Here is a 25,368-nt window from a genome sequence, read left to right as displayed (position 1 = left end):
CTCATCTTGGTTGGCCAGGATTTGGTATTAGGTTTTTGGATGTGAAATTAATTGCTCAGGGTTTGTGTTTTCTTCCATTTCTTTGCAGGGTGTTATTTATGCTTTCCTCCTTTGTCTATTGCCCCCTTCCCATAAACAGATGGAAGATATCCAGGTTCCCCGGTCCCGGCCCTCCTCCACTTCTCTCCCCCCTTTCCCGCCGCTCACCACTAGATGGCACTGCCTCCTCTATAGGAACAACACAGAACAGGTTGCAAAGAGGGAACAAAGAAGCAAAAAGTTCTTGAAATAGCCTTGGCCAGAGACGCCACCCTTCCATTTGCAAGGGGAGATGCCATTTTTTCTCTTCCCGACTCCTTGGCGTAGCCCTCTTCAGAGTCTAGGTGATGCGATGGTTTACCCATGCCTAGGATCCAGTTTGGTTTCTCCAGTGGGGATAAATCCAGAGAGGAATAAAAACAAAAGCCAGCTCCCCCCCGCCCTCCCAGCCACCCTTTCCCTTTTAACACATCAGAAGGGTACCATTCCGCCATCTTGGTGCGCCGAAAAGCAAGAGGGAAAAGGATCGAGGCATCGCCTGTTATGCTTTGGTGCAAGTGACAGCCGAGGAGGCGTTGGCGGCATGGCTCCCCGAGGAAGGAGACCGGCTCTCCTCCATCCATTTGTCCAGGCTCCGGCGCCGAGCATTCATGAAGAAGTTGCTAACTGTGGACAGCTCCAGGCCCAGCTGCTGGGCAATGGTGATCTGAAGGTCTTTGGAAGGCCGCTGGTTCTCATGAAAGATGGCGTGGAGTGTGCGGCGCTGGATGTCGGTGAAAACCAGCCGGTGGCGCTTAGGGATGTGGTTTCTGTCGGCTTTGCTTTGATCTTGCTCTTTCCTTTTGCAGGCTGGCAGGACGGCAGCAGGAGGAAGAGGAAAACAAAAACCCGTCAAATCACATGTCGCGTCTCGACAACAAATGGAAAGCAGAAAATAACGTTGACATCAGCTAACACAGGGGACCCCTACCTCTTTGGGACAGCAGGCATATTTGGAGCTTTGAAAGAATGCCATGGGCACTCTCACAAAATGGCTGCCATGGGGATGGGGCATGCCCTCTTTAAAATGGCTGCCACAGTGGGCCTGGCCAGTCACAAGATGCTCACTTTCCCAGTAGGCAAGCTGGTGAGACGAGAAGGAAAGTAACTTGCCCCAAAACATGAGTACAAGGCAGAGGCGAGGTCTGCTCTCCAAAACACAAAACTGCTCTTCAGAACCTAAATAAGGATGGCACCGGAGGGCAGAACTTCCTTTGTCTCCCAATTAACAAAACCTCATAAAAAAACTTAAATAAAACAAAAATCATGAGGGGCACAGAGCATGTCAGACGCCAAGAGAGGCACCATGTTGGAGACCCCAGAGTTAACCCCAGAATCATCCTGTCACTAACTTTTGGACCTTAAGCAATTATTGGCTTGCGTGTCCTTCTTTACCAGGGATGCTCCCTAATTTGTTGTCCCTGGTTTATTTATTTATTTATTTATTAAGTGCATATACTGCCCAAATGACAAATGCCCTCGGGGCGGTTGACAGTCATAAAATCCGAGAACAACAATGAAATAACAAGCAATACAACAACACAACCAACACATTAAAAATAGTAACGAGCCAGCAACAAAGTGAAGTGTTGGAAGAGGAAGGTCTTAGCCTTGTGTCTAAATGTATACAGCGAGGATGTCTGTTGGATCTGCCTGCAAAGGGCATTCCACAGATGGGGGCCACCACAGAGAAGGCTCTTTCCCTGCTAGTCATGCATCACACTATTGTGGGTAAAGGCATGCAGAGAAGAGGCTCTGAAGGTGAACTAAACAGTGGGGCAAGAACATAGGGGTTGCCTAGGACTGATGGGAGCTGTAGGCCTAAACATTTGGAACGTCGCAAGGTGTAGGTGTAGACCAGGGGTGGGCAGAAAGTAGACCTCCAGTGTTTTGGACTTCAACACTTAGAATTCCTCACCGCTGGCAGGGGCCTCTGGGAGCTGAAGTCCCAAATATCTGGAGACCTACCTTCTGCCTACCCCTGATGTAGATAATATGAGATGGACTCTGACTCTGCATAAGGTAGCTTCCTATTCAGGGTTCCTCTCCCAGTCTCCCTCCAGTGGCTTTCTAGAAATTAAAGTGGGTGTGTGGATGGATATGTCTTGATTAAGAAACCCACCCACTGGATTTGGCCAAGGATCCATCTGTCTAGTCCGGCATCCTGTTCTTAGGAATGTAAGAGAATTTTGTTTTTGCTCGCAAAACATGCAAGCATGCCCTGTTCGAAGCCCCGAACACAATCATGAGCACGAGTCCGCCAAGATTGGATTTGCGCAACTTTCCCGCTTCACCTTTGTGCAGGTTTCTCAATTTGCACAAATTTGCCCTGTAGATTGAATCAGCCCGCTTTAGTCTGTGGAGGAAAGTTGTGCAAATCTCCCATTCGAACGCAGCTCAAATTGCGCAGTTTTCCCATTTGCGCAGAGCAAGCAGCGGGCATGAACAAGAACGAGCACGAGTAGCAAGACGACATCCGGAGAATCCCAGGCGATCGCGAACATTGCTCGTTCGCGCACCCATGCCTGTTTCTCGTAGTGGCACGACCAAGCGGATGCTTCTGGGAGGCCAAAAAAGGGGCTGGAACGCAAGTAGCCCTCCGGTATGGTTGTTCAGTGTCAACAGTCAATGTTGTATTTCGGGGGCATTTCTTAAACCCGAATGAACCATGATCAGCTTGGCCTTGAAACGGGTAGGTTTGCCAATTTATGAATGCAGGTGGTACAAATCCTTCACCAGCATATCATATTGGAGGAAGGCTGAGAGCCCTCACAAAGTGGTCCTTGGCACTGAGGACAGGAGCGTTCGCAATCGTGTCCCTGTTTTCACTTGCAAAATGCTGGGGAGCATGCGCTCGGTGGCACCAGAGGTTAAGAGCGTGAGTTAAAAGGCTGGAATAGGGGGGTAGTAACCCTTACAGGGTTGTTGTGAGGCTTCCTGCCTCGCACAATGTAGGTGAAATGCTACGAGAAAAGAAACTGCTTTACATAGGAAACTCATAATTTTTTTTTTTATTGTCGACTTACAATAGCAGGGGGTGGAAACCTTCAGATATAGTCGTGTATGGAAGCTTGCCCTGATGGAAAAGCGGACACACAAACTTACATGTGGCAAAGGGGCATACTCATTCTGAGGCATACGATGCTACTTGGCTTCCTTTTGTCACTTGTGTGTCTGAAATCTCTTAATAAAAAAGAAAAGGAAAGGAAACTGCCCTCGAAATATAAAGCGTGGATATTGCTATGGATGGAATAGGCCCCAATGCTGCTTTGTAGCCAATTGTCCCCCCGGAGGAATGGAGGTTGCAAGGGTGCCGCGGGGGTGGTGGTGGTGGTCAGGGTCTGCCCCAGAATTACCAGTCGCTGGACAGCCAAAGCAGGAGAGGCTCATTCCCTTTATGCCCTATTTGTGGGTTTCCCAGACGCCTGTGGTTGGACACTGTGGGAAATGGGATGTTAGAACACAAGAAGAGCCGTGCTGGATCAGACCATCTGGACCAGCGCTGTGCTCACACTGTGGCCCACAGGAAACCCACAAGCAGGACACAAATGCAACAGCACCCTCCAGTTGGACTGCATAAGCCTCTGACCCAGCCGTGCCACTTTTACGAGGCTCTGGCAGTCTGCGAGGCCTCACACGAGAGAGACCCCTTTGGATGGCAGGGCCCACGATCCTTTACAACCACTGCCCACCAGGCAGAAATGGGGCAGCCCCTTCGACACGGCCAGAAGGGCGGAAATGCATCGCCCCAAACAAAGGCCGAAAGAAGGTGCAGGTCTGCGCAACATTTGCATATGCTAGTTGTTGCACATAGATGCAACATTTAGAAATAATGACTCTAATGGAAATGGAAAATGCAATCCATCTCACCCCAGAGTGGGGAAGAGTGCGCTCAGTCTGCATTTTGCCTGCTCAGTCTGACTTCCCAGGTGTGGGTGGGCAGTAATTCCACAGGTGCAGCCTTTCCTGAAGATGCTGTGGGGTAGAGAAGCTTCACCTGCTCTCTCTGTGCGCCTGCCTGCCAGTCTGTGAGACTGTTCAAGGCCTCTGTCAGAAGAGAGGTGAACAAGAAAGGAAGACAGTGGCTGTGCTGCCTCTCTGTGGGGACACCGGTTGAATGCCTGCCCGTCACCCTGCTCTTGAAAGCCGTGGGAGCTCTGCCAGGTTTCATGGCGTGCAGAAGGAGGACCAGGCAACTCCAGGAACAGGTAACGAATTGCATGGTAATTGTGTGTGTGTGTTTATTATTTTATTCATTTAACACTATTTATGAATCATTAAAGGAATTCCTTTAAAGCAACATTAAAGGAATTTCTTAAACAATGTACAAAGACACGTCTTCATACAGAGATTATCTTACTGAGAATGCCTGTTGGAAAAAGGATGCTTTCAGTGGGTGCTGAAAGACCGGAAGGGTTGGCACATGCCAAAAAAGAGGACAGTGCTTTCTATGTATAGATGCACATTTGGAAATACTATAATTTAAACAGAAACACAGTTTCTGTTTAATGCAGAAACACAGAAACATAATTTAAACAGAAACACAGTACATCTCATCATAGCATGGAAGACTGACCAGGTGAACTATGTGCCTGCCGGTTCACGGCTTGGGATGGAGAACCTCTCCCGGCATGACCCGCCCCACACACTACGTTCATCATCTAAGGCCTTCCTCCAGGTGCCTCCTCCGAGGGAGGCTCGGAAGGTGGCAACAAGGGAGAGAGACTTCTTGGTGATGGCCCCCCAATTGTAGAACAATCTCCCCAATGAGGCCTGCCCGGCGCCAACTTCGTTATCTTTTCAGCGCCAGGTTAAGACCTTCCTCAGGCATTTGGCGGCATATGATGAGGTTTTAATCAGGTCCTGGATTTTTCTTCTTGTTGATGGTTTACAATTGTTCAGATATGTGTGTGTGTGCTGACTGTTTCTGTGTTTATATGTAAATGGTTTTTATACTAAGTGTAATGTATTTTTAAGGATTTTAAGGATGCAATCCTATGCATGTTTAGACAGAAAAAAGGCCTACAGCTCCCAGCACAACCCAGCTAGCATGGCTGGGGCATGCTGGGAGTTGTAGGCCTTTCTTCTGTCTAAACATGCATAAGATTGGGCCCTTAATCTTTGCAAACCGCCCGGAGTGCTTCAGTTATTGGGTGGTACAGAAATGTAAGAAATGAAACCAAATAAATGGTATGCTCAGCTTGCTGGCCGGGTGGTGTTAACTGTGAATGGGCCACAGTTTTTATGGCTCTATCTTTAAACTGGGATGGGACAGCTGTTCAGCTCTGTCCCCTGTAAAAGAGGACGCACGGCCACCCTGCAGCGTGTGTGTGTGTTTGCGCATGTAGATATATAGATATTACTTTGCTTTTCTCCTTTGGCATGGGGCTGCCTGAATGGAAAAGCAAAGAGAGACGTTCTCTAGTCTTGCCTGGTGATGACCTCAAAGGGACGGCTCTGTTGCGCTCTGCTTTTATGCCTGCATTTAACAGCATGGATGGGAGAGGAGGAAGGGGGCGTTGAAAGGGGGGGTGAGCCAGGAAATTTAATGCCAAATCAATAGCTCTGGTGACTGAAGTCTTCTGTCTCGGCCCCCTTGAATAGCAGCTTTCCCCAGCAAGAAGCACCCAAGTGATCCATACAGATAATGTAGGACTTCCTGGTTCCTTCTAAGCGCTGGCACAATTTGGGACACCTCCCTTCTCTCTCCCTCGCCACCGGAGCATCCCGACGTGCGCGCTTGCGTTTAACACAACCGGAATCATTTACTCCGACGGCAAAGGCAGCTCGTGCTACAGAAGCGGGAAGCTATTGTCAAACCTTTGCCGGCAGGCAGGCTGAATTTTCGGCCGGGCGCCTTTTTAAAGGGTGTTTGCGTGGGAATCGGCAGGCGGTAATGTTGATTTCTATACCGTGAATAATTTTGCCGGCTGAGCTGATTCGAGCAGGCCTGAGAGCAAGGGGTTTTCTGGCCGGCTGGCCGCTTTCACTCCATGTGTGGTGTTTGCGACTCTCAAAGCTGCGTGCGTCAGGGAGAGCTTCTGCCCTGAGAGGCGGCCAAGAAATGCTGTAACTAAAATAACTACATAAAATAAGTAGGAAAACCCCGCCGTGTTGGCCATTTTGCCTGCTTGCTTTGTCGATTCCAAAATGTATGTCTCGCCGGACGAGCCGACCATCTGGCATTGGCAGAGGTGCAACGAGGAGGGAAACTGCGCTGTTGAACTCTTGCTGATTGTGCCGTTGCTAAAGCATAGGAGGTGGGAAGGTGGCAACCCTAGGGCTTGGGGGGGTTGAAAGGTGAAAGAGGAGAGGAAAGAGGAGATGTTAAGGAAAGGACAGAAGCTGGTGAACATGGAGGACTGAGAGTCCATCAGTTAGAGCAGGGGTGCTCTACCTTAGGCTGGGGGCCAAATCTGGCCCTCCTGGGATTCCAATGCAGCCCTCTGGGCTCCCTGATAGCCACGCCCTCTTCTCTTAGTCCCGCCCTTTCCTCAGACCGCTGATGGTTTGGTGTTTTCCCCGCTTTTGTGCAGAGTTTTCCCCATGCTAAACACTTGAAATGCCTCTTCTAAGGTTTAGATACTGGCAGGGATTGTTCAAGCTCGATTAGGCTGGGTTTTTTTTTGGTATTTTGGCCATGCCCCTTTTGCCTTTTGAACCCTTTTTTTTTTTTTTTACTTTGGCCTCTCCCACCATTGGAACACGGCTGCCGAGAACTTCTCTGAAACAGAATTCAGCTCTTGGGCTGAAAGAGGTTCTGCACCCAAGTTCAAGTTTTGAGCGCGTGAAACCTGAGAGCTCCCTCTGGTTCAGGATACACTCTTCCACTATGGTGGTATGTCATCTGTGGCATTCTCCTTCTAAGGATGCTCTGCTCTTGGGTAGCACTTGATTTTTGTGGGCCATTCATGCCAAGGGGCCTTTCTCTATCCCAATGCTTTGTGTAAGCATGGTTGCCAACCTTTTCACTGCCCGCTGCTCCTCTGCCTTTAACTGGACCTGGAGAGATGAGCGGACATTAGCAGCCAATCATACTCATCCACTTTGATCTATAGGGGAAGAATTAGGGGGGGGAATTAATGAACTCTGTAATCCCCACCCAATGACTCCCCAATTTTAGCCAAATCATGGTCATCCCTTGTGGCCTTCTACAAACGATATCACCACAAAAGCTAAAGAAGAGGGGACACCCTCCTGTAATTTGAGCATTGTCAATTTATCGCCATGCCATGAAAAGCTTCACCCTGCTGGTTTCTGTAAAAAGCACAAGAGCAGGCAGGTCATTATCTTTCCGATCAGGTGGCAACCCTTGGTCGCATTTCCCCGGCATTCTCTTTTGGCAGCTGCCAAGAACAGACTTAAAACAGATGCAATGTCAAAAGCAAAGGTTAGGGAATAAAACAACAGGATCGGACACTCAAGTCTGTCATAATATGAGAGCAAAGTGTAATTTTGCAAAGCTACGGTGTTATTAAGCAAATTGGCAGGGGGGTCCCTTAACTTTTAATGGGCTAAGGTTTTTATCGCCCCGTGTTAAAACCTTGCAGATTTTCTTATTCTCGAAATGAGTCTTTTGTTTTAATTCACCGTTTGCAGGAGAGCTTTCGGAGCTGGCTCGGAGAGAGTGGTTTTGACGGCAGGTTTCGGGGTGATGTGGGCAAGAAATTGGGGCTACTCTACAGATTTCTATCCCATCCTTAGACCCTGAGGGCTCAGTGTAGTAGATTACGACAATATTCAAAAGCACAGAGCAAGGGAAGTGATACCTCTTCACCAGCAAATGTTCCAAAATCCTGGATCTGTATTTTGTACAGGGCCTGGCGTGACACACCAGACTTGGAGGGTCTTTCAAGTAGGGGGTTGGTTCAACTGATAAAGGAAAGTTTTAATTGAAGATTAAAACCCCACTAACCCAACCCCTGCTAACAGCATGAGAACTCCTGGGCTGGATCCAGTCATGGCTTATTTCAGGGGCGGGCAACCTGCAACCCTAGTGGGGCATGAGGCTTTCAGGCCAATTTCAGAAGCCCTCGGCAGGGGCAATCTGTCCCTCCCCCAGCAGCCTGCCGGGCGGAGAAAGGGAGGTTTCAGCGGGAGAGAGAAAAGCGAAGGTATCAGAGAAAAGAGGTATCAGGGTGGGTGGAGAGAGAAGGGGTTGTTGAAGAGAGAGAGCAGGGGTGTTGGGGGGGAGAGAGGGAAGGGGTGTTGTGGGGGGAGAAGGGGGTGTTGGAGAGAGAGAGAGAGAGAGAGAGAGAGGTGATTTCAGGGGAGAGAGAAAGGGAAAAGGTGTCATGGAGAGAGAGAAGGGGTGTCAAGATGGGGAAAGAAAGAGAATGGGGGTATTGAAGAGACAGAAGGGGTGGTTTCTGGGAGTGAGAGAAAGAAGAGAGAAAGAAGGGGTGTCAGGGAGAGAGAAGGGGGTGTCTTACAGAGATGGGGGTGTCTCCACCTACTTTTGGCTCCAGAACTGCCTTTTGCTGGCTCCAGCCCCGCCACCTGATTACATGTGACCCCAGACACATTACCCCTGAGAGAATGTGGCTCCCAGCATTTTTTTTAACACTATCCATCCCTGTCTTATCTAACTGGTGGTATCCAGAATCTGAACGTGGACGTTCTGTGTAGATTCATTCTGTCCTCCTCCATGAATTTGTCTAACACTTATCAAATCATCGTCTCCCCCATTTTACAGCAGCAAAGTCTTCATCTGAAAACTAATTGGCGAGGCTGATGACTAGCAAAAGATGCTCAGAATTTGGATACTTGAAGAGCACCCATAATGGTAAACTTCCTGCCCACAGCTGCCACCTCTTCTAAGTGGGTTTTTTTTCCTGGCTCTATCCCTGTGCCTTTAACATCATCATGAGAAGCCCAGATCCAGCTGGTGTAGCTTTTCCTAGCACGACCATGTAGTGATGGGGAAGAAGAACATTTATCTTCCGAATTTCTGCTTGTCACGCTTCTGTTAATGGCACAGCTCAAAAAGAGCCACAAAACTGCTCCGGGGTGGCAGAGATACGTTGGTGATGTCACGGGTGTTTGCCAGTAGCTTTCCCCCTCAATATGCTGGCAATATGCTGGTAGTGGTTGTTTTTAATGGATGGATGATTCTATTTTGTTCTCAGTGTGTGTGTGTGTGTGTGTGTGTGTGTGTGTGTTTTAATTGTAAGCTGCTTTAGTTATTTTCCTTTTTTTAATATGGTACAAATAATGAACTGAACTAAAATACAAATAAATAAAATTCACCAGCAGTGTGAGTGAAGAGGCATACAATTAATTAAAAATACATATAGCAGCCAGTGTGGTGTAGTCGCTAAAGTTTTGGACTGGGACCTGAGAGATCCAGGTTTTAGTCCCCATTCAGCCATGAAAATCACTGGGTGACTTTGGGCCCAGTCACTGACTGTCAGCTGAAACTACCTCACAGGGTTGTTGTGAGGATAAAGTGGAGAGGAAAAGGGCTTTGGGCTCCTCCCAAGAGGAAAAAAGGCAGGATATAAATGTAATAAATGATAACTTTGTTTGCAGCAAGGTATGGAATGGTGCTGGGTCAGAGGGAGCAGAGAAAGAAAAGGGCTTCAGAGTTTCTCAGTGCAAAAGGAAAGGAAAAGGTGGATTTTAAAATGATAACGGTACAGTAAAGTCATGAGACTTTTTTTTAAAGCCCTGATCTATGCGTCTGTCTTGTGGCTGTGAAACGTGACAAGCTGACTTCACTCTCCCATCTGCCTCCTTCGCTCTCTAACTCTTCTCCGTGTGGGCCTGGCTTCCCCCGCCTTTACTCCTCTTTGGCTGATAGAAAATATTGATCAGATCCAAGCTACGCTGGCTGCAGAGAACAGCCAGTTTTGCGTTAACCCTTGCCAGGCAGGATTGATGGCACGCCCAAGCCGAGGAAAGGGAGGGGGTGTAGGGGAAAATGGGTGCTCCGCTTGTCATTCGGGAATGCAGGGTGTCTCTTTTGGGGAGGCCAAGAATAGCCATCGATGAAGAGTTCTTGGTGCATTCTCAAGACCGCTTAATGCTGATTTATATTCTCCTAAACACACTGTTTTGTATCCTCCCTTCCCTGAATGGTGGTCCAATTAACTTTATGACAGTCTGCTTACGGACAGGTTGAACAGATAATTTCTAGGGGCGGAGAAGCAAGTGCACAGGTTAGAAGTGTCAGTCCCGAAGCAACATCAGTGGTACCCCAAGGTAGAAACACCCCCCCAAGCCTGCTTTTCTGTTAATTTCATACATGCTGTTGCCAAACAAATCTGGGAAATCGGTCCTCTGACAGTGTTTAGCCAGCTGTCACTGGGAAATTCTCAGGCAAGGCATGTTGGAGACTGTGTTCCCTGATTGTTTGGGCCCAACCTCTGGCCTTCAGGGAAATGCTGCCTCTGAACACAGAAGAACCATTTAGCTACCATCACTAATACTAATCTCCTCTTCTACGGACTTGTCCATTCCTTGTTTAGATCCATCTAAATCCTGAATGAATGAATCTACCTGGTTTGACTGCATCAGTTCTTTCACACAGCAGATTGTACCCTGAGAGAATTAGTACAATCAGTGGGATTTTTTACCGTGGGCACCAAAGTCAATCACATCACCAATCTGATAGCCATAAAAACATAACTGATAATTCCATTTGTGGGTACCAAATATTTCCACCCTACCCTGGCTCTGATTATTACTAATACTTCTCTTTTTTTCTTTCTCTTTTTTAGTTTCCAAATTGAATGTGTTCACTTATTGGACATTTCTCCCTGTGGATGGAACTGTGCATCCAGTTCTCTAATCCAGAGCTGTGTGTGTGTGTGTTTTTGTGGTGGTGACAGCGGGAGATATAAAAGCCATTCGAAAGGTTTTCAATGAGAATTGGGTCAAATTGGAGTTGTAACAATCCAGGACTTTGAGCTCTCTCGGGCTCTCTGTTTCTTCCCCCCACGACTGATGGAGGGTGGGTGGGTGGGGGAATACATTCAGGGGCAGGGTTAAAACCGAGAAGGGGCAATTTTGGGCCAATCGAAACACACAAAAAATCAATGTTTTGCTTTGCAGAACAAAACACCCTGGGGAATAGCAATGGGGGGGGGCGTTGTGGGGGGAACATACCATTTGCTGGCTTGTGACTGCCTCTGCCTCAGAAAATAAAATCAATGACTTCCCTGATATGAAATCTCTCCGTCAGTCGAGGGTGGCGGGGGGGGGGCTGGCATGGAAGGAACGTTTTCTTCCCTCCCCGCTTCCCTCCAGCACTCCACACAGCTGCCAGATTGCTGTGGTATGTGGTGGTGTAGGTGGGGGTGGGGGGATAAGAAACTGCCCGCCCGTTCAACCGATATTTCTTTGTCCCTAGGCGGTGCAAATGCTTCTGTGGCCGCCCTGATATTCGGATCCAACCGCCTTACAGTTGTGGCCTGTCGACAACATGGCTCACCTGTCTGGAAACAGTCTTCGAATGGCGACATTCACGCATACCTGATCTTAGGCTTGCAAAGGCTCGGATGGAGCCTTAGGGGGCCCAGAATAAAACTGGCCCATGATGAGTGTCTTGACTCAAGATGGACTTGTGTGTGTGTGTGTGTGTGTGTGTGTGAGTGAGAGAGAGAGCGAGAAAGAGAACATTTCTGAGTGGTGATCCAGAGTGAGAGAGAAATAAAAACAGATGGTGGGGGGCATGGTTGGCGAAGAAGTGGGGGAGAAGAATAGGGCTGAATCTACACATAGCATTTATACCGTTATCATACCGTTATTATAACTACTAGGACACATGACACCGATGGGCACCAATAGTTATGAAAACGGTATGAAAGCAGTATAATTGCTATGTGTAGATTCAGCCGAGGTTTCTGTTCGGGCTGAAAACTGTGGGTTCAAAAAGTTGTTTAGTGTGTGTTGGAGCTCGGACCCCACTTTGGCCTTGTACCCAGTCATTTTGGGCAGATTACTTGTCCTTTGTGACTAGCTATGCCTCTCATGGCAGCCATTTTGTGGTGGTGCCCATAACAATTTCTCCAATTGCCAAATGTGCCCATGGGCCCAAACAGGTTGCTACCCCTGGTCTTGAGGTACGAAATCCAAATGGGGCTCCCACTTCTCATTCTTCTCATTAAGGAGGCCAGGGGCTCACAAAATAAATACATCTAAGTTATTGCTGAAATACTGCAGCCGTAACAGTAGTTGTCGGGGCTGCCAAGTTATTTATCTATCTGCAACATTTATATACACTCCACGTGGAAACAGATTCCGGAGCAGTGAACAATTAATTTTTCTTTTTTAAAGAATAAAAACGCCATATTAAAAGTATTAAAAACAGAATACCAATAAAAATCGAATTGAATTGAATTCGATTGAATCTTGAATTGGTTAAAGCTTAATGAGCAACATTCCTGATCATGCTTACTCAGAAGTAAGTCCCACTGAGTTCAGTGGGGCTTACAAGTGTGCATAAACTATAGCCGGAGTTGCTTAGTCAGTGTAGGCTGGTTTTAATCAAAGTGAGGCTAAGAGTTTAACAGCAGACCCGTTTTTAATGTTTTTGAGATTATTTCAGCTCCAATGCGTCATCATAAAAGGGTCTGTCCAAAACAAACAATTAAAGAGAAGCCTTTCCTTCAAAAACCGAGCAGTGGCATTATTATTATTGCTACTACTGCTGCTGCTGATTATTATTATTATTATTAAATGGTACATTTTTCATATAGTTCCTTATCTCAAAAACCCTGCTTTAAACACTGTAGTGTAAAAAGGTCTTCTTCGTGCTTTTGGAAAGGCAGCGGGTAGAAATGGTCTTTAAAATCAGTAAATTAAATAGAAAGAAGAAGCCCCCACCTTACATTTTTAATTGAATCAGTTTATTGGTTAAAAAGTGGGCGATTGGTTGATGAAATATTATGTCAATTGGTTGACCATCCCTAAAGGGATGATATTATACTGTGCTGGCTTACTTCCGATATATAATTGTTTTTCTACACAAATGTTATCAAAGTGGTAAAAAAAAAAAAAGAGGGTAACTTTGGGACTGCTTTGACTAGCCTCTAATTCCCATTTGTAATTCTTTTTTTTTGGAAATGTGGTGTTCTTTGTCTCTCTGATACCACTGGCACAATCCTGCCAATCAGTCTTTACCTGAGAGTAAGCCCTACTGAACTTGGTGGAACTGACTTCTGATTAAACACACTGTGAATTTCCCTGCACAACACTTTTGGGACCCACTGATTTTAATAGGAGGGAGGTAAGCCTGTGTTTAAGTCTCCCGTTGAAATCGATCGTGCCTAGGCCTGAATAGCCATTCAGCTGGATAGGGCTGACTCAAAGCAACATCGATTATTTCGAAGCCATTTCGCTCACATCGAAATGGGTTGTTTCAGTTTGCCTAATTCCCACTCACCCTCCCCGCCTTCATGAAATGGCTAAATAAATAAGAATGGCTTTCAAAATCCCAAAGAGGCTTTATTTGAAAGCAGACCTGAAGTTTTAAAAAGCGTCTTGGGAGGTGTGTGGGGGTGCGGATCAGAAACTAACAATTCAGTCCTATATATGTCTAAACAGAAGTACGTTGAGTTCAGTGGGACTTACGCCCAAGTAATTGTGCTGACAAATCAGCTAAATTAGGGAAGCTATAGCCCTCAGGAGGTTGTTGGACTCCAAATCCCAGCATGGCCAATGGTTGATGGGTGCTGCAGTGGTAGCAAGATCTAGAAGGCCGCAGGCATCCCTTAGCTAAATGCATCAGCAAAACAAAGTTGTTGCTGGGTGGGGGGGAGACGTTTCACGAAACCGTGTCTCCTCGAATTACACTGTCGATTTCACGAAGTTTTGGTCGAATCACTGCTTCTCCCCAGCTCAAGTGCTGGATAACGCCCCCTGCCCCCCCGGCAAGGAATCTTCCGTGTTGATTCCTTGGAGGGAAGCTCCTTCAAACAAAAGGCACTTCCGAACTTCCTGCCGCTCGAGGCAAGAGAGGAACGCCACGTTGCTTCCTCCCTGGCTCCCTTGGACATCCCGGTGCATGACCATCCTTGTGATGGATCCATCACCCCCTTGACAGCTTCATTAGCTGCTAACAAGCGAGCTGTTGCTCTCGGCACAAGTGACACGGCCTCGTGTGATGCCAGGGAAGTGGCATGTCCGCAGCATGAGCGATGTGCGGACGGTGCCAGGGAGGGTCACCGCCGGACAGGGTCGAGACAGGAGCCGTGGTCCGAAGTTAAACAGGTTGCCGAGAACCAGGCACATCACCGCTGAGCATGAACGACCGATGTCTTTCAAACGTGCAATGTGTTCAGTGGTTCGCTTGGACAGAGACAAGCTGATCTGAGGCGTGGTGCGGTGGTTATAGGGACATTTGGGGGCCAGGGAGACCTGAGTTCAAATCCTCCCTTAGCCATGAAATGTGCTGGATGACCCTAGTCCAGCCACACACACGTGACCTAACCTATTTTGTAGGGTTGTTGTGAGGATACAGCGGACGGGCAGAGCCCTGAGCAAGTCGAGGGAAGGGTGAGATAAAAAAATGTACTAACTTTTAAAAAATGACCGAGAGAAGGCTGGGGCATATGTTGTGATACAATCCTGATTTACCATTAGCATGATGTGAGTTGTAGTCCAACACATCGGGTTGGGGAATGTTGGTATGAATATTGAATCCTCTGACCTTTATTGTTGCTTTTGGCTGCTGATCTTTAAAATCTTTTCTGACTTTTGTTTTTAACATTGGCTTTGCACTTTTCTGTTGATTTTTAATGAATATGTTGTATTTAGCAAGCTGCTTTAGAAGTTTTGTTTTGTTTTTTAACTGAAAAACAGGGTAAAAAGATTTTTAAACGTCCTACTTTCCAGGGTTACTGAGGGGATGTTGCAAGGAGCTATAAGCGTATAGGGGAAACGCTGAGTGAAATTGTCTTTATGACTCCACTCACTTGCCACCACAGTTGGTCTGGTCTTAAATGTCTTACGGGGGGGTGTCTCTCTTTAGACAGATGTTACTTCACTTCAAAACATGGCAAGCTCCTTCTACTGAGTGGGGGCCTAGACATCTGCCCCACAGTTCTGCCCTATCAGCGCCACTGTGTCAGTTAGATCCAGTGGAGGCTGGTGGCTCGGATTTCAGTCAGAACTCTAAAGGAGCTCTCCAAGGTGCTTCCACTGGTTAGAAGACAGAGCTCTGACCTCAAGCAAAACTCAGTTTTCAGCATTTTCGATGCTACCAACTTTTAGAAGGGGCCCAGAAGCTTGAATGATCCTAGGATCTGCAGTTCCTCCCTCCCACAGAATATTCAGACCTTCCTTGGGACACCCCTCTTAACCTTCGTGTGGAATGGGGGGGGGGTATCACTGCCTGCTCCGACCCACAAGTAAATTCATTTGAATGACATTATAAAGCATGGCCATTATGAGGGGCCATGGAGGGTGGAGCGGATATAGGGGGCGGGGGGGATATAATCAACATCCAGTGTATTTGATGCTCTGACTGGGATTCCTGCATTGAGCAGGGGGTTGGACTCGATGGCCTTGTAGGCCCCTTCCAACCCTACTCTTCTATGATTCTATGATTCTGTTTCCCTGAATCTGCTTTAAGAGCATGTTTCGGCATTCATGTTGGAGAACTTCACCTGAAGTTGCGTGCTCAAGCTCTGAGCCTAGCTAAGGCAGACCTCTGCCTGCCTATCTGAAAACAACAACAACACTTAAATGCCCATCATTCTAATGGACAGGGGAGGGATCTGTGGGACACCCTTGCTGTTCATAGTACAGGACATCACACCCCACTCAGCTGTCTCTCCAACTGCAACCCCTGACGTCTCCCATAGGACTGAAAGGGAGCCATTGAGAAATGAAGCGGTCACCCTAGCACATGGGTGTCGAACCTCCTTCAGACCAAGGGCCAAATTCCGTTCTGGAGAAACTAGAATCCTTTTGCTTAAAGCTCTGACTGCCAGTAGCTAAGCTTGAGGAGGGCATTTCAGCCTTTTAGAATGGGGAGGACACACACAAAAGCTGGGAAACAAACCACCAAACCACCAAAATTCTGTTAGTAGATTGCGGGATGATTTGCAGGAGATCAGCAAGGGTTTCCCATGTCCAACTGCTGAATAACAGCAACCAAAAACAGGACTCCTGTCCCCCTACTGCAGGCTGTTAGAATCCTTGTTCCATACTAAATTAGATATAGCTTGCATTTGTATATGCAAATCATCCCCATGTCGGGCTCATGGGTGCTCTGCCCTCTGTGCCCTATTTTTTTTTTATCCAATTCTGGTTGGTGGACCTTGGGTTTTCTAGTAAACAAACAAGCAAACCCCAAAATAGAACCCATTAGCGTGACATCTGTCTGTGCTTGCTATATCGCATACCCTCCTAAGGGCTTGGGAAGGAAGCCATTCTATCAATTCTTTTACCCTGTCACTTCCCCACTGCTAGCCCACCACACTCCCCCCAAAATCAACGTTCGAATAAAAACATCTGACATGCCAGTTCTGGAAGACACTCAGGCTCAGACTTTGGGGGATCTCCAAGGGAGCAGAATTCCAAAACTGAGAAGTGTTCCCCAACACGGCCTCTCTGCCCACTCCTTGAATTTTTGTAGACAAATATATTCCTTTCTGACTTTCACATGTACTGAATGCACCATCACTTCTATTGGGGGGGGTCACTTTTGAAGGAATCAGTTAAAAGCAAGTGAACTAAGTGATCTTTTAAAAAGAGAGAGAGGGAGGGAGGGGGGGGAATCTTTTAATTTCCCATCAAGGCAACACTGGGCCATTATACATCTATCATTTGCAATGGTCAGCAGAGTGAAACCTCAGTTTTATGGTCCTCTTTTGACAGGGTTTGCCGCCGCACGGAAAATATTATTAGAATAACTGTGCCTCAGCATATCTAAGTATAGAGATGTCGATTCCTTTGGAATACTCTTTCTCGGCCTCCCCTCCCTCCCCTCTGGCACGGGCTCATCCGACAGACAAAGCATTAGGTTGAGATTTTGGATGAGTGGGGTGCAGGGTTATCAAGGAGGAAGGGCATAGGGACAGGCCAGCAGACCTGAGATGTGGCACTGCTGTAAATTAGACGATCAGACTTGCTGATAGACTGGAAGTCCGCCTAATCCAGTGTTTCTGCTTCTGACAATGGCCAAACACAAATGCCCTGCTGGGATGCTCAGAATCGGGACCACGAAGGAAATAGACATCCCCTCATGACTGGCTCTGGCATTCAGAGTTACGCCGGTCCCACACGTGGGCAGAGAGGGACTTTTCTTTATTCCTTCCCATATTCCAAGCCTGAAGACAGGTGAGAAATGGCACAAGTTGAATTCTGGGCAGGCCCTCTTTCTCCCCGCCCCCTTCCGCTCTAGTTTGGAGATGTGCGCATGTACATCTCCAATATATATGTGTGTGTATATATATATAATTATTGCAAGGAATTCTCGAGAAACATATATATATATATACATACACATATATATGTGTGTATATATATATATAATTATTGCAAGGAATTCTCGAGAAACATATTATATATATATATATACACACACACATAGTGTGTGTGTGTGTATATATATATATAATTATTGCAAGGAATTCTCGAGAAACATATATCTTCCTCAGTTCGAAGATGCGTAATGGTGGAGAAATTTCTCCGAAAGACTGTTTCTCCCCCCGCTACCAATCTTGCAAGGCGGTCATTATTGAAAGGTTGTTCTAGGGAATTCTAGAGTCTTCACAGGTAACACGGGTTATGCCCATCAATGTGACCTATTGGGGCATCTTGCCCCAGAATTCTCTGCAATGTACCAACTTTAGGGTAAAAGTTCCAGCCTTTCCTTAGAATGCAGGAAGGCCAAAAACCTCCGGAGTGGATGATATTTAACTGGAGAGCGTGTGTGTGTATCCGTTCGGGGGGTTAAGCAAAGGGGTGTGGCTGAAGATGGAAGTGGGCGGTGCTAAAGGGGCATGGCTCCACAGGACAGGGCGGGGCTAATGAACGAAGCCCAGCATTCAAAGATAGCGACTGTTCCTGCTGAATTCAGATCTCTAGCCAAGGGTGGTTCATGTGTTGTAGGTCAGCAAATGCCTGTTTGCCAGCATTTTGCATAAGCCAGGGGCGTCGAACCTCTTTCAGCCCGAGAGCCGAATTCCATTTTAGAGAAGCTCTCGGGGGCTGCATTGCAGTGGTGGGTGTGGCCACCGGCAAGAGGGGCGTGGCCAGAAATGCCAGTCTATTGTAGCTTAATGTTCTTAGTGCCAGTAATTCAGCCTTAGGAGAGGCATTCCAACCTCTTAAAATGGGGGGAAAACTGCACAAAAGCTGGAAGCCACCCACCAGTCAGCGGTCAGGGGAAGGGGAGGGACCAGGGAAGGGGACGTGGCAACCTGGGGAAAGCTGGATTTGGCCCCCACGCAGGCTTGAGAGTCAACACTCCTGGTACAAGTGGAACACAGGTGTAGCCTTTGGCAGTTTGGGTCCCGTATGTCGCAAGGCCTGCGATCCTGTTGGCTGGCTCCACTTGCTGCAGTGATGCTTCTTACGGGCCCTTGCAAAATGTTTTTGTGTAGCTTTGTAAAGCACAAATGCAGCTCTTCCATCAAGCGAGGGGTGACACAACGGAGGTGTGCACAATGATGCCTGGCGTGGAGAAAGCGGACAGGGAGACCTTTTCCTCCCTCTCTCATAATCCTAGAACCCAAAGGGGTCCTCCCATGAAGCTGACTGGGGGAGATTCACGACAGACCAAAGGGAGGACTTCTTCACACAGTGCAGAGTTAAAGTACGGGATTTGCTACCACAAGGTGTAGCAATGGCCACCACTTTGGATGGCTTTAAAAGGGAGTTGGACCAATTCACAGGGGAGAAGGCTCTAGTCCTGATGGCTATATGCTACCTATGGAATACACTAACACAAGATGATGATTATTTATTTCAGTTCTATACCACCCCATAGCCGAAGCTCTCTGGGTAGTTTACAACCGTTCGTAAAAAATACAGCAACAAAGATGTAGACACCAATTTGGATGGCTTTAAAAGGGGATTGGGCAAAGTCATGGAGGAGAAGGCGATCCATGGCTAGTAGTCCTGACGGCTGTATGCTACCTCCAGTATCAGAGGCAGTATGCCTGTGCACACCTGTTGCTGGGGAACATGGGCAGGAGGGTGCTGTTGCACTCTTGTCCTGCTTGCGTTTTCCTGGCCAACAGCTGGTTGGCCACTGGGTGAACAGAATCCTGGACCAGGTGGATGTTGGTCTGATCCAGCAGCGCCCTTCTGCTGTTGTCAAGAGCTCTTAAGGCTGGATCAAGGGGCACCTCGCCTACCGTCTTGCTTCGGAGGGTGGCCAAACAGGGAAGCTCATAAGCAGGGCATGGAGGCGAGAAGGGAGAGAAAAATTCTCCCTCTATATCCACTCTTCCTCCCCCAGCCTCCCCCAACCCCATGCTGGCTGGGCATTATGGAAGTTGTAGTCCAGCACATTTGGAAGGCCACAAGGTTGGAGGAGGCTGTTCAACACTGGGCACAATTCTACAAACGTCCATCCTTCCTATCCTTGCCTAGTTGCCTTTTTCCCTCCGCTAAATACCCCAAATTCACCTACATGAAAGGTTCTCCTCCAATCCATCCCAATGGTTCTGGGTTCACTTTCTTGCACCTTTCCCACCTTGACCTCTCTCACAGGGTTTCTGACAGCCCTCTGCAAGTCTGGTGCACGCTGGAACCGATACGGACTTTTGCCGGGATTCGAAATTTTGCCCACGTTTTCACAATGCAGTTGTGACTTTCAAAACCTTTTCATCCATTTTCATCATACGTATTCGTGGGATCCCCGTAAGCTGAATTAATAGTGCGAAACAGCGCAATCCTATGCTTGGTTACTCAGAAGTAAGACCCGCTATCTTCAGGGGGATTTCTTCCCAGGTAAGTGTGTGCCTTGGATCTCAAGCTAAGCCTTGCAAATGAATGTTAAAGAAATGAAATGTAAAGCGTCACAACCTTTACACCTTTTCTTACATGCTCTCCCTTTGAAAACATGCGCATAGATGGGACAGTTAAATCCAACAGCATGTGTAATTTGGAGAAGCCAGGGGGAAATTTAAATTCAAAACAGGAGAATATCAATTCCAGCTTTCACATGCAACTTAGGAGTTCGGGGGAGTTTGCAAAACAGAGCCGTGCACTAAATCAAGAGGTGAGGAAAAGAGTTGTGGAGGGGAGAGCTGTAAATCTAACCCTTCCAATAGTGTTCAGGTGAGCACACAGGAAAATACATTCAAGGGAGGTGAGGAACAATACAAGGAAAGACAACACAGATATCTATAAATAATCTGTACAAGATTCTCTCCCTTTTTTTCACAACCCCCCTCCTCTCTTATAGATATCGGATACTTCTCTATTGCAAAAAGCCTAATCAATAGAGATTCATATTACCCAAGAATAATGGATCCAAGTGGGTGATGATTCATTCAGTGTCCCAATATTCAAGACTTAACAGTTTTCAAGAAGTCACCACAATGGTGACCTTTGCCTTGCTCTTTCTCTTTCTCTTTCCTCTCTCCAGTTTGTGTGTGGGTTTGTGGAGGGGGGGGTAAAAAAAAATCAATTCTGCTAGGTTTTCTTCCACCACCACCCCTTCTTCATGCATCTCTGTTGCCTGCCTCTCCACGGTGTGAGCAACCACTGTTTGCAAAAGACAGGGGGGAAATACATTAAGCGGCAACCCAGCAAGAGAGCTGGTAGAATTGTGCAAATGGAACCACACAACTGCCATTTTGGTGGCCCGGGAGAAACCCGTTGCAATCAACATGAAGATTAGGTGGGTGGGTACATATTTTTTTGGATTGCTTAGCATCCGCAATGGCACCCTTCTGGGTTCATTGAAGGTGGTCTGAGTGTACAGCCTTGCTTAAAGTGGGGAAACTGAATGGGATCATTTTCTGGCTTCTATCCCTCATGCTTGATGAATGTTGGTATCTTGCTGTCCCACAAACAGTGGAACTCCCTGCCACTGGAGACCTTTTTCCCCTTCCAGAAGGGATTGTTTTCAGTGCTATGAATGGAAATCTCTTTCACTGTCATGGTTTCCATGCATCGTTTTTGGGAGATGGAGGGGGATCTCAAGCAGAATTCCCCACAAGCTGAAATAAAATTCCCCATGGGGAAGCCAGGGAAGCTGAATAAGTTTCAACCAGGCCGAGGTTCGTCGTGTTTTTGTCTTTCTCATCTGGGCTAGCGTTTGGTGGCCTTGGTTAAGCTGCTCCATCTGGGGTCTCTCAGTCTTTGGATGGAATAGTTTGGACATGGCACCTGGGTCCAACTCTCGGCCCAGCCATAAAAATCACTGGACAGACCCAACCCAGGCACGATCTCAGGCTTCACCTACCCACAGGGTTGTTGCGGGGACAAAATTGGGGCGGGGGTTATCCCATGTACCAGCCCATTCCTTGGAGGAAAGAGGGGCTAGAAATTAATTTTGATAGATTAAATTAATATTCATCAACTAACGATCACTGTGGGTCTAGAGCTGGAGAAATACCAGGTGCCTAGTTCCCCCGGCAGCTAAACATCTCAGCTGATACCTAAGAACTCTGGCTTCCTCCTTTCATGCTCCCCTGCCCCCCATCCTGACATGTTGCCTAGAAGAATGGATACCAAGACGCTGTAATGCTGAAGGTTCCCAAGAATGCAAATTTTGTGCTTCCCATAGTCCCATCCTGTGCACGCTTATTCACAAGATCATCCCCGCTGTCTTGAAAGGGGATTACTCCTGAGTAAGCACGCATAGGACCACAGCCTGGTTACGATACCGTCCTTAGGATATCGACTCAAAGTCCGTCCTGCCAAGTTCAACGGAGTTTACTCCGGACTGAGCGGGCGTAGGACTGGGGCCTCGAGTGTCCCGATTCCTTGTATTGTTCCAGCCTTGGGACCCCGATTGCGGCGGTGAAAAAATTATCTTACCTTCTAACCTTAAAGCTGCCATTCTCTGAAATTCAGGCTCCTGCAGCCACCTCCACATCCTCTTGAACGTCTCTCTCCCAGACTTGAGTTTGCTCCAGGGTTTGGGGTTCCTGAGGAGGTCGGACAAGGTCCCCTGAGACCTGCAAAGGACCCGCTCAGCGAAGATGGCCTGGGGAATGCTGTACCTCTTGAGTTCGGCGATGATCCGCTGGGCCACCTCTTTGGTGTTGATCTCCTCCAGTTGGCTGGAGAGCACAGTGGTCTGGGTGGCAATGGGCGGGTTGGGCCGGGCATTCATTTCCCCCCGAGGGTGGCCATAGGGGGATTGGCTCATGGCGTTCGGAGAGGCCATGGTGGTGTTCTGGGCGGGGGACATCTCCCGCGGGAAGTGCTGGTCCATGCGGCCAAACATGGCGGTCGAGTGGGCATCGAAGCCATTGCTGATCACCATCTTCTCGTTGGCCAAGTGCCCAGCAGTGGCATGTCCGCTGTAGCTGTGCATGGGGGCCAGCTGCGGGCTGGGCAGCGAGGACAAGCTTTGGCCCACGCCAATATCCTTGTGGTAGGGGCTGTAAAAGTTCCCGCCAGCCCCCAGGCCCCGGTCTTCCCTCATGAGGGTGAAGCTCCCAATGACGTTGCCCATCGGCAAACATTGGTGGTGGTGGTGGTGGTGGTGGTGCTGATGGTGGAACTTCTCATGCAGGGGCTGCAAAGGGGTCAAGGTGGTGTAGCTGTTGCCTGCACCGGCAGTGGGCGAGTCGCCCCCAAAGCCGAGTCCAGGGTGCAGACTGGTGGCCAAGGCGTGCTCGGCCCGGTGGTAGTCACTGCCCTCCAGGACGGAGGCCACCAACGATGGCCTCTGCAGTGCTGAGTGCAAGGCCCGGCTGTCGCTGTGCATGAGCTCCTGTTCCTGGACGGACATGTCCCCGCCGCTCTCCAAACCCAACTGCACGTTCATGGTTCCTCCCGCTAGGCCATCACCATCCTGTTCGCTTGGCAGCCTGACCTTAATCACTCCAGCCAATTAAGCTGTTGACTCCGGAAGGTGTAGATGGTGACAGAGTGCAGGTCCTGATCTTTGCTGAGATCCTTCAAGTTGTGGGGTGGGGACACACAGGGATGTGAGACAGAGAGAAGAATGCAGCAAGGTTTGTTTTTTGGGGTTGTTGTGTGTGTGTTTTTTTTACTGTATTGAAATGAAATAAATAAATAAATAAATAAATAAATTGAGGGTTCATCAGGCAGTGCAAATTAGGCATGCATTAGCTAAACTTCAAAGCTCCTTCGGTCTTCTGCACTCTCAGAAGGAACAGATCTGTATTGGTAGGAGAACACAGAGACAGCCACAACATCCTCCCAGCTTCCAAAGGTTACCCAGACAGAAAGGACCCCAGAAGCTTTCTCCCCACAAGTAAGTGGGGGGGGGGACTGTCTCCTGTCATTGCATGCAAAGTGAAAGATACCCCCACCCATGCGATCCAAGGTGGGATGGAGAGAGGGATTGATCAAGGGACAGAACAGGGAGCTGGGGGGCGGGGGGAGAAATAAATCTTTCCCCCCCCCAACCCCATGCAAAAGTCCAAGCAACAACCAACCCCCTCTCCTTCCACGCGTAAAGCAGTAATAATAATGTAGCTTACCTAGTGTTGAAGATTGTGTTTCCTGGGCATTTTGGAGGCATGTAGGACTGTAGGAAGAAAAAAAGAGAGCAAGGAAATGAGAAGAGAAGGGGGGGGATGTTTAGACCCTGGCATCAAACAAATCCCTACCAATACAGCTTGTTCACATTCATTTCCTCCTCTGGTCCATCCGCTGCTTTGCCGGCTTTTAAGAGGTGCCCTCTAAAAAGAAACCCACTTCCTGAACAGACATTCGAACTCCCTCCCTTGCTAAGAAAGCAACCTCTCTGTGTATTAATTCCACTAAGCAAAAGTCCCACTCTTCAGACCTCTAAACTGTCTGGCTGTAGGAATCAGTGGCTGCCCAGAAATATACATAATGCGCTGCCTCTCCCCCCCCCCCTTTTAAAGCCATTTGTCCATTTAATTTTTATTTGTTTTAAGCAGGTCCAGCTTTGACTAACCTCCCCTCTGCGTGTGTGAGTGTGTGTCTCTTTCTCTCTGGCTTTCTGATTCCTCTCCCTCTCTCCAGAGAGCTTCCCCCCCCCCCTCCACCAGCTTTGCTTCTTTTCAGCCCAAAGCTACTGGTATTGATTCCACAACCCAAACCCTCGCTTCTCTGCCTTTCCCCACGTCACCAGCCTAAAAAATCTGACAGATCACAATCAGAAGCCAACCTGATTTAACCCAGTCAGCCCTGGATCCAGGAAAGGGGGTGGGGAAAGGGGGGGGACCTGCAGTGGAGGGAAAGAAAGAAAAGAGAGAGAGAGAGAGAGATGTTTGCTGATGTGTTTCTGTGCCATTATTGATTGTGTGTTTTGTGTTTCTGTACTCTGGGTGGTTTTGCGTCGAAATTGTGCGCAGTCCAGAAAGGAAAGCGATTTTTCCCAATCTGCGGTGCAACCGAATTATCAGAACAGTATTCTCTGCCTCTTTTCTACCACAGCTCTGCTCGTTTTCACTGGGGCAAGGGGGCGGCTGGCATCTGTTTAATTTATTTATTAATTTAGCAGCTGCCTTTTGGCCCAAATAGAGCCCCCCTAAGGTGATTTCAAATTAAAACTCAAAACCAGTTAAAAGCTTTAAAAATTATGAACTTTCGGAAGTGGGTTGTACTGTCCCTGCGGTCCGATCTGTCTCCTAGCCCACTGCCTGTGAATGGCACCTGGAATCCACCATCTAAAGCAGGATGTGGACATAGGAAGAGGCCCACTGGCTTAAAGCAAGGCCCCAGCATCTTGCTTCCAACAGGCGGGAGCCCACAAACAGGACACGAAGGTAACATCAATCCCTGTCGTTTGCTTCTGGTATCTGGTCATGAGAGGTAGCCTGCCACCGAACATGGGTGCCTCATTAAGCGATTATGGCACATAGCTGTTGGGAGACCTCCAAGAATTGGTTTAATCCCCCTTTGAAACCATCTAAACCCATAGTCATCTGCACACTTCGGGGCATCAAACTCTCTCAAAGTTATTTTTATTTATTCATTATTACATTTATATCCCACTTTTTTTCCTCTGTAAGGAACCCAAGGCAGTGTACATAATCCTCCCCCTCTCCATTTTATCCTCACAACAACAACCCTGCGAGGTGGGTTGGGCTGAGAGTCTGTGACTGGCCCAAAGTCACCCAGTGAGCTTCCATGGCCGAGTGGGGACTAGAACCCGGATCTCCCAGCTCCTAGTCCAACACTCCAACCACTACACCACACTGTCTCTTG

General features: G+C 48.0%; 1 protein-coding gene across 1 annotated transcript; it reads right to left on the bottom strand.

Annotated features, from left to right (window-relative positions):
* Positions 1-24,178, bottom strand: LOC146334635 (one cut domain family member 2-like). Its single transcript, XM_084824886.1, has 4 exons — positions 24,113-24,178; positions 23,670-23,716; positions 22,030-23,118; positions 1-888 (listed from the first exon to the last, which is right to left on the bottom strand). Exons 3-4 carry the CDS (start codon positions 22,985-22,987, stop codon positions 581-583), a joined length of 1,266 nt encoding a protein of 421 aa, XP_084681012.1. The 5' UTR covers positions 22,988-23,118; positions 23,670-23,716; positions 24,113-24,178; the 3' UTR covers positions 1-580.
* Positions 24,179-25,368: the final 1,190 nt, after the last annotated feature.

This window comes from Heloderma suspectum, chromosome 17, assembly GCF_057233095.1.
Source record: "Heloderma suspectum isolate Gila_16-S chromosome 17, 16-S_ref, whole genome shotgun sequence".
Taxonomy (NCBI): domain Eukaryota; kingdom Metazoa; phylum Chordata; class Lepidosauria; order Squamata; family Helodermatidae; genus Heloderma; species Heloderma suspectum.
This window is presented reverse-complemented; position numbering and strand designations above follow the sequence as displayed.

Bases quoted from the DNA above. Each gene is read 5' to 3' on its own strand.
- LOC146334635 (XM_084824886.1), bottom strand. From the start codon at position 22,987: ATGAACGTGCAGTTGGGTTTGGAGAGCGGCGGGGACATGTCCGTCCAG. The intron at 889-22,029 runs GTAAGATAATTT...CCGTCCTGCCAG, and splicing joins GGCAGCTTTAAGGTTAGAAG to CCTGCAAAAGGAAAGAGCAA.